The 12,833-nt window shown below is 40.3% G+C and overlaps 1 protein-coding gene across 1 annotated transcript in view; it reads left to right on the top strand.

Moving 5' to 3' along the window:
* Window positions 1–12,833, top strand: part of ZFYVE9 (zinc finger FYVE-type containing 9) — a 192,883-nt gene that overhangs the window by 171,952 nt on the left and 8,098 nt on the right. The window contains exons 14-17 of the mRNA XM_081258501.1: window positions 1,466–1,616; window positions 4,635–4,715; window positions 7,657–7,819; window positions 11,194–11,299. Coding sequence (XP_081114627.1) covers window positions 1,466–1,616; window positions 4,635–4,715; window positions 7,657–7,819; window positions 11,194–11,299 — 501 coding nt within the window. The remainder of the gene's footprint in view (window positions 1–1,465; window positions 1,617–4,634; window positions 4,716–7,656; window positions 7,820–11,193; window positions 11,300–12,833) is intronic.

Raw genomic sequence — 12,833 nt, 5'->3', positions numbered from 1 at the left:
GAAAAACATTTTGGCAGCTCCTCAAAAAGTTAAACATAGAATTACCATATGACCCTGTAATTCTACCGCTAGTATATATTCCGAAGCATTGAAAACAGGTCCTCATAACGAGTACATGTACACACATTTTCATAGTAGCACTATTCACAGTAGCCAAAAGGCCGACATAGCCCAAACATTCATGGATGGATGGTTAAACTGTGGTGTAGATGCACAATGAAATATTATTCAGCCATAAAAGGGAATGAAGTATTGATATATGCTATACCATGGATGAGCTCCCAAAACATTATGCTAAGTGAAAGAAGCCAGACACAGTAGTCACATATTACGTGGCTCCATTTATATGAAATATCCAGAATACAGACAGAATGCAGATTGGTGGTTGGAGGGGGGAATGGGAAGAACCTGGTTAATGAGTAAGGGATTTTACTTTGGAATGAATGATGGAAGTGTTTTGGAACTAGGTAAAGGTGTTGGTTGAAGAACGTTGTGAATGTACTAAATGCCACTGAGTTGTTCACTTTAAAATGGTTAATTTTATGTCATGAATTTCATTTCAATACATTTTTTTGAGTGTAGTGATACAAGAATATAAAAGGTATCAGAACACTCATCTGCTGTTTTTCACACTGCAGTTTATAATGTAAGAAGAAGAGGGGAGTAAAAGAAAATAAAAGTTTTAAACTAGAGTTTTCAAAAGATCAAAGCCATTTAAAAAGATTGAATTAGAAAGTTTAACAAATGATGACATGAAGGAAAAAATGGGAATAAAAACAAACGAATAAAGTATCATTAGCCTATTTCAACGAGAACCCAGATTTTAGCATCAAGATGGTATAAGCTCAGATATATTTACTAGATACAAAGTGGTGGCTGATGAGTTTTTCCAGGTTAGGTTCAGAATTATCACCTTAAATCTCTTTATAAGAACAAAGCAAAATATTAGTAAGTGATTTCATTGAAGATATCAAACATAAGTTAATAAAACTAAGAAATAATGGAGTTCATATATTTGTAGAGGAAAGCACTCCTTTGTATGGATGTAGAAAAAGAAGGCAAGATAGACTTAAATATGGGACATTCTTTTGACTTAGAATTTCAGTGTATATATATTCTCAGAGAATCCAGTGGATAGGAGAAACTATTGTAATAGCTAAACTAATTTTAGTTACTTGCGTTTAGTGCAGCAATAAAAAGACAGAAAATGAATGCAAAATGTCATGTGTTTGGGTTGTAATATAAATCACCTATGAACTATAGAGAGAATCCAAGTATGTGAATTTTTACTAATAGTGACTGATTTTTCACTTTGTTTTCATTATTTGGTAGCTCCTTTGTCACTTTAATTAAATAATAATATTCTCTTTTGTCTTTGAGAAGTTGTGGAGTTGTGCTATGTCAGACACACCAAAAAATGCCCATTCTTGGCAGAATAAGAAAGTTAGCCTTTCTTTGACTGCAGATGATGAAAGCCATGAACAAGTCCAATGAGCATGTCCTGGCAGGAGGTGCCTGCTTCAATGAGAAGGCAGACTCTCATCTCGTGTGTGTCCAGAATGATGATGGCAACTATCAGACCCAGGCTATCAGTATTCACAATCAACCCAGAAAGGGTGAGTGTTTGAGCTGATTGAGGTTATAAGAATGGAAGATTGTACTGGAACTGGAGAGTTGGATATCTCAGCCCCATAACACTCACTGTCAGAATAGGTGACCACAGTTTGATTAAATTAACCTTTCGAAGCTTATTCTTTTTTTTTTTTTTTTTTTTTTTTTTGCGCAACGCGGGCCTCTCACTGCTGTGGCCTCTCCTGTTGAGGGACACAGGCTCCAGTCGCGCAGGCTCAGCGGCCATGGCTCACGGGTCCAGCCACTCCGCGGCATGTGGGATCTTCCCGGATCAGGGCATGAACCCGTGTCCCCTGCATCGGCAGGCGGACTCTCAACCACTGCGCCACCAGGGAAGCCCTCCAAGCTTATTCTTTAGGAGTATGTTGACTACCCAGACTTAGAGTTGCAAATGGGATCTCTGTTATTGAGGGGAGCATCTTGAAAATACTGCCTCAGGATACTGACAGAGCCAGCATTGATATTTGAAGGTAGAAGACTAGGCCCCATGGTGAGAATATGCTTAGGTAGATTTAGAGCTTTTTGAATGACCATACCCAAAGAATGTTAATTAAATTAATAGGTTGACAGGATTCTGAAGGAAGCCTTCCAGATTCGGTGGTGCTCAGAATGTGGTCTCATCACTTAGAAGATTGTTAGAGCTGAAGACTCCATACCCCAGATCTGCTAAGTCAGAATTTGTGTTTTAACACAATTGCTTTGTGATTCAAATACACATTAGAATTTAAGAAGCATTGCTCAATGTGCCATATCCTAAAGTGTCTTATCAGCTTCTATGGTTTTTTTAAATATTCACGTAAATAACTAAAAGTTTAGCTTATTATATTAGACTGAGAAATCCTATGTTAAATAAGTTTAAGCAGATTTCTTTACTGCAGGACTTTTTAGAGCCTTTAACAAACTGATGTGTATTGTGATTTTACAAAAGCAGGATAGTGCCTAGACCTTCCCAAATTTATTTGACCATGAATCTTTTTTTCCCTCAGAATATCTCCTAAAACTAGCTTTCTTTAGTATGCTTTATGAAATACTTCTCTAGTAGACATACTGTAGGTCATTGTCCTCAGTATTTTTTTTTTTTTTTTTTTTTTTGCGGTATGCGGGCCTCATTGCTGTGGCCTCTCCGGTTGCGGAGCACAGGCTCCGGACGCACAGGCTCAGCGGCCATGGCTCACGGGCCCAGCCGCTCCGCGGCATGTGGGATCTTCCTGGACCGGGGCACGAACCCACGTCCCCTGCATCGGCAGGCATACTCTCAACCACTGCACCACCAGGGAAGCCCCTTCAGTATATTTTTTTTTTTTTTTTTTTTTTTTTTTTTTTTTTTTTTTTTTTTTTTTTTTTTTTTGCTGTACGCGGGCCTCTCACTGCTGTGGCCTCTCCCGTTGCGGAGCACAGGCTCCGGACACACAGGCTCCACGGCCATGGCTCGCGGGCCCAGCCGCTGCGCGGCATGTGGGATCTTCCGGGATAGGGGCACGAACCCGTGTTCCCTGCATCGGCAGGCGGACTCTCAACCACTGCGCCACCAGGGAAGCCCCAGTATATTTTTTAAATCAGTTGTTTAGTAAAGGCATAAAAGGTACTGAGCACATGTATATTCAAATATAATATCTAAAATAGGTTGGTGATAAATCCACTATGCTCCCTATTAGTCAAATTATATCTATAATATTTGCATAAGTTCTGGATATCATTAACATAATTGGTGATAAAACTAGAAGGTCTTCAGAGGATGATTCAAGGCCTGTGAGAAGTTTAGAAACTAGGTCAAGGGAAGACCTCTTGAATAAAGTATAAATGTTTAACCTGGAAAAGTACAGATTGAAAGAGGGTGAAAAATAGCTATCTCTATTTTTAAGGTTTTCTATTATGTGGAAACAATATTCAACTTACCCTCTATAGCTACAGAAGACCAAAACCAGCACCAGTGGGTGAAAGCTACAAGGATCTAGATTTGGGCTCAATTTGAGAGCACACTCTGTAACACTGAGAGCTATCCAGAAATAGAAATGGTTGCCTTGTGCTTTGTGGGCTCTCTGTCACTAGGAGTCTCTGACAAAGGCTGGATCACCTACCCATTAGAGATACTGTAGGGCCAATGGGTAGGAAGGTGGAATAGCTCAGTCCAGTTTAAGATGTGGAGAAATAAAAAGTGTAGTGCAGTTTTCATAAAGCTAAATGTAATTAAATATCCTTTCTTTCATGAAGAGGTGTTTGTCTTTTAAATAGGTGTTTGTTTTTTTAATAGCTCCACTTGGTAAATAAAATAGTTGGCAACCATATCTCCATATTCAAAATATATTTGATCTAAAAAAAGCAATGAATTAGATCAGGGGTCAGCAAACTTTTCCTGTGAATATGATAAATATTTTAGGCTTTGCAGGCCTGTGGTCTTTGTCGCCAACACTCTGGCATCATACTTCAAAAACAGCCATAGACAATATGTAAATGAATGGATATGGCTGTGTTCAAATAAAATTTTGTTTACAAAAACAAGCTGCAGACCAAGCCCTAGCCTTGACCACTAAGATTTCTTTGCTTATTGATTGAAGGAAGCACAAAACAGAATGGGCGAGTATATCTTAAAACCTCATTCTCTTTTTTTTTTTTTTTTTGCGGTACGCGGGCCTCTCACTGTTGTGGCCTCTCCCGTTGCGGGGCACAGGCTCCGGACGCGCAGGCTCAGTGGCCATGGCTCACGGGCCCAGCCGCTCTGCGGCATGTGGGATCCTCCCGGACAGGGGCACGAACCCGTGTCGCCTGCATTGGCAGGCGGTCTCTCAACCACTGCGCCACCAGGGAAGCCTAAACCTCATTCTCTAAGCTATCATTAGTATTTGAATTATTGGTTACTTGTATATTGTGGTGTATAGAGTTGGTGTTTTTGGTTTTCTGTATGATGATGGTTGGAGTCCCCAACTACCAAAGATTTCATTATTATTTTCAACCCCTCCAACTCAGAGTCTTTCTTCACTAAACTATTTCTATTGCTATTTTAGTGACCGGTGCCAGTTTCTTTGTGTTCAGTGGCGCTCTGAAATCCTCTTCAGGATATCTTGCCAAGTCCAGTATTGTGGAAGGTAAAGAATGAGTTATTTACTGCATGTACATTAGTTCAGTCCTAACTGTACAACTGAAAAACAAGGGACATTAAAGGAAGCCTTGACACTTTTGCCATAGACTTTTTTTTTCTTTTTTGCATTGTCGTCTAATTCCAGCTAGTCTCATTTATGCTACCTGTCAGTTCTAAACAAATGAATTAATCTGAATACTTTCTTTTTTTAAATAAATGTATGTATGTATGTATGTATGTATGTGTGTGTGTATTTATTTATTTATTTATTTATGGCTGCATTGGGTCTTCGTTGCTGCATGTGGGCTTTCTCTAGTTGTGGCGAGCAGGAGCTACTCTTCCTTGCGGTGCGCGGGCTTCTCATTGCAGTGGCTTCTGTTGTTGCGGAGCACAAGGCTCTAGGCACGTGGGCTTCAGTAGTTGTGGTTCGTGAGCTCTAGAGCACAGGCTCAGTAGTTGTGGCACAGGGCTTAGTTGCTCCATGGCATGTGGTATCTTCCTGGACCAGGGCTTGAACCCGTGTCCCCTGCGTTGGCAGGCAGACTCCCAACCACTGTGCCACCAGGGAGGTCCTGCCATAGACTTCTGACTCCTATTATTTATTCAATAGCATCTCACTCTACAGCTAATTAAAACTGTCATAAGGTTGCCTAGCTCTCCAAAGAAGGGAGTAAGTGGTAGAGATATCATGGGACACTGACATAAAAGTTAAGAGATGGCTTTTCAGAGCTCTGGAATAAGGTACCCAAAGGGTCATAGTCTGAATTCAGATATATCACTGGGTGTGAATCTGTAAATATATAGATGAAGTTCAGCCCCAATTACCCACAAGAATGCTGCAATCACCATTTGGTGTACAGAATGGGATTCATTTGCTGCTGGTTTGCTATAATTGACGTGACACATATCCTGACAATAGTTAATTAAATGAAATTTAATGAAAGGCTAATGAGCATATTGTTTATTTTCTTTACGTGATTTTTGTAATTTATTTTATTGAAGTTTAGTTGATTTATAATGTATTAATTTCTGTTGTATAGCAAAGTGATTCAGATATAATATATATACACACACACATACATACACATTCTTTTTCATATTCTTTTCCATTATGGTTTATCACAGGATATTTGTTTTCTTTGTCAACTATTCTTCACTGTTTTTTGATCTAGTTAACTCTCGTTGTATAACAAATTAAACCAGAATTTAATGGCTCAAAACAACTATTTTATCATGCTTACTGATTCCTCTGGGTCTGCCCTTGACAGGGCAATGCAGGGTTGGCTTGACCCTGCTCAGTGATGTCTGGGGCCTCAGTTGGGATGGCTTGAAGGTTGGTGGTTACTTGATGGCCGGGAGCTAGAATTATCTGAAAGTTTTTTGACTCACAAGTCTGGGGCCTGTGCTGGGATGATTTAAAGACTAGGAGTAATGACCAGAGTCCTTATCATTGGACTCCTTAGCATACAGCCTTGGGATAGTTGGACTTATTACATGGTGGCTTAGAACTCCCAAGCACAAGTGCTCCAGCACAAGGCAGCAGCCGCACTGGTTTTTATGACCCAGTCTTGAAAGTCACACGGTGTCATTTCCACCATCCTCTAGTGTTGGAAGTGGTCATAAGCCTGCTCAAGGGGAGAGAAGTTAGACTCCATTTCTTGATGGGGAAATGGAAAGGTAGCATTGTAGAAAAGCGTGTGAGATGGGACACATAGTGGTCGTCTTTGGAAAATATAGTCTGCACACACAATGACAGGTTTTCATTTCCACAGTAGCTCACTCCAGCACCCTAAGAGCAGTTTTTCCTGAGGGTAGATTCCATTGTGTTAACTGAAATACATAGATAATCTTATGTGTGTTAAAAGAGATTGACTTTGATCTCCTCTATTGGTAAACTTAACAAAACAGCAAGTGAAGAGCAAAGTATGCTATTATACTACATAGCAGAAACACTCTATTAAGAAATTAAGAAATCTAGGAGCTAAGCAGTTCTTTGGTCTTAAATGACTAATTAATGCCTATGTGATCAAATATTGACTACCTTTGAAATTATGTCTTTACAAGGTGATTAAAAAGCACCCCTTCAGTGTTGTCAAAATAATAAATTGAACTGACACAGATTCTTACAAATGCAAAACAATGTATTTAAAAGTTGTATTTATGTCTTTGGGTTGGGAATTTCTTAGGCCTTACACTTCACTGTGTGTGTGTGTGTCAGTAGAGTAATTAGCTGCCTATTTATGAAATTTTTATTGAAGCTCTTTAGAAATTATCTTAGCTGAGAAAATTTTGTGTCAGTGAAGCAGGGTAATTGCTCAGCATGTGACAACTTTCTCCCTTATTTCAGTATTTGCCTTTGACTCAGGTAGGTAGCAGCCCCAAAATAGTTATCATCTGTTGGCTACAGGGTAGCCCATATAAAACACATGTGGTAGGTTTGCCTTATTGCTAGTCAATAAATGGATTTATTCCCCATCCCACTGCTGTTGTTTATTCAGTGATTTATTTAACAAACACTTACTGGCTTTCACTGTATGCAGTCATAGTAAGGCGAGAGATGCAAACGAATAAATATGATCAGAGCATGATAGATGCATCAGTGGAAACACGAACAAAATCCTCTGTGTGTCCAAAAAAGGGACGTGACCATGTGTAAGTTTTCCCTTTGAGCAGTCTCAGGACAAACTTTGTTGTGCCTGAAGTGAACTCAACAGGCAGGTGTTTTAAGCAGAATCCATCTTGGCATTTGCTCCTCATAACACTTTCAATGAGTAAGAGGTTCAGCTCAAAGAACAAAACCTCTTTGTATCTGTCAGCTTCAGAGAACAGAACAGAGTTTTACATTTAATCCTAGAGGGATTTGCTAGATGCCAGGTACAGGGTTTCACTTGCCCTTCTACCTGGCTTTGCATTGTTTCCATCTGTATTGTCTTGGTGCTGATTCTCAGATGGCGTTATGGTCCAGATCACTGCAGAGAACATGGATGCCTTGAGGCAGGCGCTGCGGGAGATGAAGGACTTCACCGTCACCTGTGGCAAGGCAGATGCCGAGGATCCCCAGGAGCACATCCACATCCAGTGGGTGGATGACGACAAGAATGTCAACAAGGGGTAAATGCGGCGACCTTCCCCCCTTGTGGCATTTCGTTATGGGCTAGGCTCTGGGTTTTGTCTATACTGGTGTTTTATAACTTTACTGAAAGCCCTGCCTAAGAAGAAAGGACTGCTTTGTATCATAACATGGAATTTTAAATTTCTGGTTTCTTGGCTTAATTTCTGAAGGAGTTTCTGTGCATATTTTTGAAGGGAGGAGGAAGGAAGGAGTTGATAAAACAAAACAATCCCTTTAAAGTTTTTGAGATAATAGTAAAACCTAAGCCTTTTTTTGGTTTACAAGACTGTTTTGCTCATTTTGTTTCATTTAACAACTAGTATTGTTATTTCTATATTACAGATGAGTAAATAAACACCAAAAGGATAAATGACTCCATAAAGCTAGGAAGTGGCAGGGCTAGGACTGAAAACCACCTCCTTTGGGCTTCAAATCCTATACTCTTCTCTAGTACATGGCAACTCTATTCTGATGGTTTAAGCCCAGACCTTAGGGTCATCTTTGACGCTTTTGTCTCACACCCTACACCTAGTCCAACAGTAAATCCTGTTAGCTTTACTTTAAAATACTTCCAGAATCGTACTACTTCTCACTACCCCTGCTGCCATCATTTGGTCTGCATTATTGCAGTCACCTCCTAATTGGTTTCATTGTTTCTAGTCGTGGCCTCCTCCTTTCCCCCAGCCTAATTAATTTCCAGTACAGCACCCAGAGCATTGTCACTTCTTTGCTCAAAACCCACCACTGGCTTCCAGTGTCATTCAGGGTAAAAGCCAAAGTCTTTTACGACATACAAGGCCTTACACAATCCCTCCATCCACTTCTCAGAAGCAACACGTGGCTTCTTGCTTGAATACATCAGCTGTGCTTCTGCCCTCAGACCTTTGCACCTTCTGTTTTCTCAACTTATACCCTGTTCCTATATAGCCACGAGTTACTCCCTCCCTGCTTCAAGTTTTTTCTAAAATGTCACTTTCTCAATAAGGCCTTCCCTGGCCAGCCTACTACATTATAAGCCTCTCATACACATTTCTTCCCTCCCCTGAATTATATTTAAGGGCACCTATAACTCTCTAACATATATTGTTATTTATTTATTTTATTATATTGCCCCTGGGATGTAAGCTCCATGAGGGCAGAAATATTTGCTGGTTTATTTACTTCTGTGTCACCAGCACCTAAAACACTGTCCAGCACCAAGCAGTTCTTTTTTAAAATTATTATTTATTTATTTTTGGCTGCGTTGGGTCTTCGTTGCTGCGTGCAGGCTTTCTTTAGTTGTGGAGAACAGGGGCCACTCTTCGCTGCCATGTGCGGGCTTTTCATTGCAGTGGCTTCTCTTGTTGCGGAGCATGGGCTCTAGGCGCAGGCTTCAGTAGTTGTGGTACTCGGGCTCAACAGTTGTGGCTCGCAGTCTCTAGAGCGCAGGCTTAGTAGCTCCGCGGCATGTGGGATCTTCCCAGACCAGGGTTCAAACCCACGTTCCCTGTATTGGCAGGCGGATTCCCAACCACTGCGTCACCAGGGAAGTCCCCCAAGTAGGTTCTTTAAAAAACTGATTAATTGAATAAATATGTCATACTTCATTGTATTAAGCTTTCTCCCATTCATCCTTCAGGCAATAACTCTATGTGTGGGCTTCTGAAAATACAAAAATGAAGTCCATGTGGTCCTTGCTGACAGGTGACTTAGTCTGATTTTGAAGATAGTTATAAATAAGTCCACCAAAGTTCGGAAGACGCTATAGAAAACTCTATAGGAAACAGTGAAGATAAAAAAGACATGAGGAACTCGGTAGAGGTGGTCGGGCAGTATTCAGGAACGACTTCCTAGAGGAATGGCTGCTGCTTGAGCTGAGTCTGGTAAGATGAGTAGACATTTGCTGCATAGCTGTGGCAGAGTGGGCATTCCAGTCTGAGGGACTAGCAGAAGCAAAGGCAGGTAGAGGGCATTTACAACATGGCATACAAGATTTTTTTTAAATGGTTTTAAAACCTTTGTTATTGAACAAAAGGAAGCAATTTCTAAATCAATGAGTGTGTTTGCCTACCTTACAAATTACCTTTTATCTTCCCATACTTCGTGGAAAATTTAATTTCAAAATCAATTTGTGTTTAATTCTCTTATATTTGGTTATTAGGTTGATAGTGTGAACTGATGAACAAGTGTGTATATTATCTATCACAACAAATTCCATGGTTATTAGGACAAAAAAGTTGATAAACTGAAAATCTGATGCCTTAAGGTATTGGTAGCTATAACAACAAGTAGGTTGCCCTTTCCTACAACACATGCCAGTGGCAGCATCTTAGAAAAAAGGACAAGAACTAGTCAGGGAAGACTCTTGAACCCAGGAGTTTAGTTTGTAGTGTGTAGACTGAATGTTTTCCAGCTTGTTCCACAGTGTCAGGATATCCTTTCTCAAAAGAGTGTTAATCAACTGAGGCTGCTCTATTTTTGACATTGTCTGATGAGTTAGAAGTTAAACTTAACAGTGGTTAAATAATTTTAATTCAGTCAAATGAAGCAAATCCCAATTTAGGTTAAATTTGACCTTTTGTACATAGAGATTCAAAAACATAAACAGGTTTGAAAATTGTTAGGAAAAGTTTGGAATCTTTGCAAAAATTATCTGGAATCCTCATTGGAATGAGTATGTATCTCCACATATTTATACTTGCTATATTTTGGAGAGGGCATGACCATAAAATGTGGCCTTTCTATTCAGGAATCTAGAAGTGATAATGTAGCACTGAAGGGAGTTTGTTGTGATAGATAATATAGATACACGTTCATCATTTCACACCAGCACTGTCATAATTAACATACTTGGTCAAATAATTCCGTTAATCAATAAACACTTACTAACCGCCTACATTCCAAGCAGTGTGTCAGACATGGAAATGTAGCACACAGAGGTGAGTATATCGTATACCCTCCCTTTCGGAAGTTCATTTGTGAGGCAAATACACAGACAGTCTGGAGAATGTGATGTGATGAGTGTCATCACAGCCAGGAGCGGAGGCTGTGGCAGAGCCAGGGGAGAGCAGGATCGGGTGGGGCTGTGCAGCCATTGAAGGGAGGAATAGTGGAGGAAGAGAGCAGGCTTGAGTAAAGTTTCTTTACATTAAATAACCAGCTCCTGGAATCAGGACTCGTTTGTCATATGTGTGTTCCCAATTATTTCAGTGCATAGGCCCTTCCCTGAGAGCTCTGTTCATGTACATTTTTGTTCAGTGGCTTCTTCTTTTGTGACGTTTTACACACATGTGTTCAGCAAGGCACCCAGTGTAATTAGTAAAAAGACTTGACAAGAGAAGTGGTTCTTCTAACTTTGAGCTGCTTCCATCTCTTTCCTTTGTCTCTGTTTTAGTGTCATAAGTCCCATAGATGGGAAGTCCATGGAGTCTATAACAAGTGTGAAGATATTCCATGGATCAGAGTATAAAGCAAATGGAAAAGTCATCAGATGGACAGAGGTAAGGAAATGAAACTTGGCATCCTTGACCTCCTCTGAAGACAACTTTTTGCTCGGCCCAGAGAAACATTCTGGGCTGATTCTGGAGGATAAGAAAAATAAATAAATAAAATCTCTCTGTTTACCTTCTATACTCCAATTCTCTCTGGTCTATCTTAGCTCACTAGGAAGAAATGCACAAAGTGCGGCCTGCAGCAGTGAGACATCTCCTCCCGATGAACTAGTTTTCAGAGATTTGTTCACATTGGAACTCAAGAAGGGTCTATCTCTGAAGGGTGCATACCATCTTTGCTGGATTCTTCAGAAAGCTGGGCTGGTTATGCTGCAGTTATAACTGTCTTGGATAACACAGTCTTTAAAAAATAGACTTACCTCACCAATAAGAAAACTAAAGCTCAGAAACTAACTTGTCCAAGATTACATGGTGACTAAGTAATGGCTGAGTCCTGATTCAAACCCAGATCTGGCCAACTCCTAAGCTCTTTTCCACTATATTTTTCCTTAACGTGAAAGCTGTGTTAGAGGCTAACTTGGGAATGAGAGGACAGGGCAGAAACCCTGTATATGTGTACATGTCAGACAAATCAGAAAGTTTATTTTCTGAGAGTAAACAGGTAGGTCCTATGTCTCAACTTCTTTTGAACCTCATTTATACTTGTCTATAAAATAAAGTAAGATCTCTAGGATTTCTGGCAGCTTTAAAAATCTTAATTTTTTTTTTAAATCTAAGAAGTTCTTTGACTTCTACCTTTTCCATTTTACACACAGGGTAACTGAGGCCAAGGGAGGTTAAATGCCTTACCCAGGTTTACTAGCTGGTTCCTGACAACACATAGACTAGAGGTTCTTCAGTTCTTGAGCTGTTGTTCCAAGTGACTTATCTTTCATACCACGCTTGGTGTTTTCATATGCCGCTGAGTGGTTTTATCTGCTTGCTTTGTAATGATCATCCCTTTGATATACTTTGAGTAGTGCAGGGTCTGGAACATGTAAATGTCTTCATTGCTTACAAAGTAGTTTGACCTGTGTTTCCTCCTTTTTGCTCCCCAGTAACCCACTGAGGTAGGGAGATGAGAAATGAGAAATTACATAATGAGTAAACAGTCTGAGAGAGGCCGGGTGACTTGTGACTTGCCTAATGCTGGTTGCTGGCAGAGCCAGGGCCAGAAGTCTCCCGAGTCCCACTCCAGAGCTCTTTCCATCATTTCATGCTGCCATTTCACTAGTGCGTCGGGCGTAGGGCTTCAGAGCTGCTCCTTTGCAGTATTCCTAGTATAAGCCACTGCTTGAGCAGTAAGCTAGGGGGTGGTATATAGAAGCATTGTGTATTTATGTATCTGTATCTTTTACGTTTTGCTTTTATATCATTTAATTTTTACAATAACCAGAGAGAATAGGTGCTTCCCATTTTACAGAGGCAAACTGGGCATTAAGAAGCCAAAGGACTTGCTCATGACCCTCCTCTATGTGACTAGGACTCAAGGCTCAGTTCCAAATCTGCTATGCTTCTGCCTGCGCCCAGTGCAGTGCTCAGT

Source organism: Mesoplodon bidens (genome assembly GCF_964165515.1).
Source record: "Mesoplodon bidens genome assembly, chromosome: 2".
In the NCBI taxonomy this organism is placed as follows: Eukaryota; Metazoa; Chordata; class Mammalia; order Artiodactyla; family Ziphiidae; genus Mesoplodon; species Mesoplodon bidens.
This window is presented reverse-complemented; position numbering and strand designations above follow the sequence as displayed.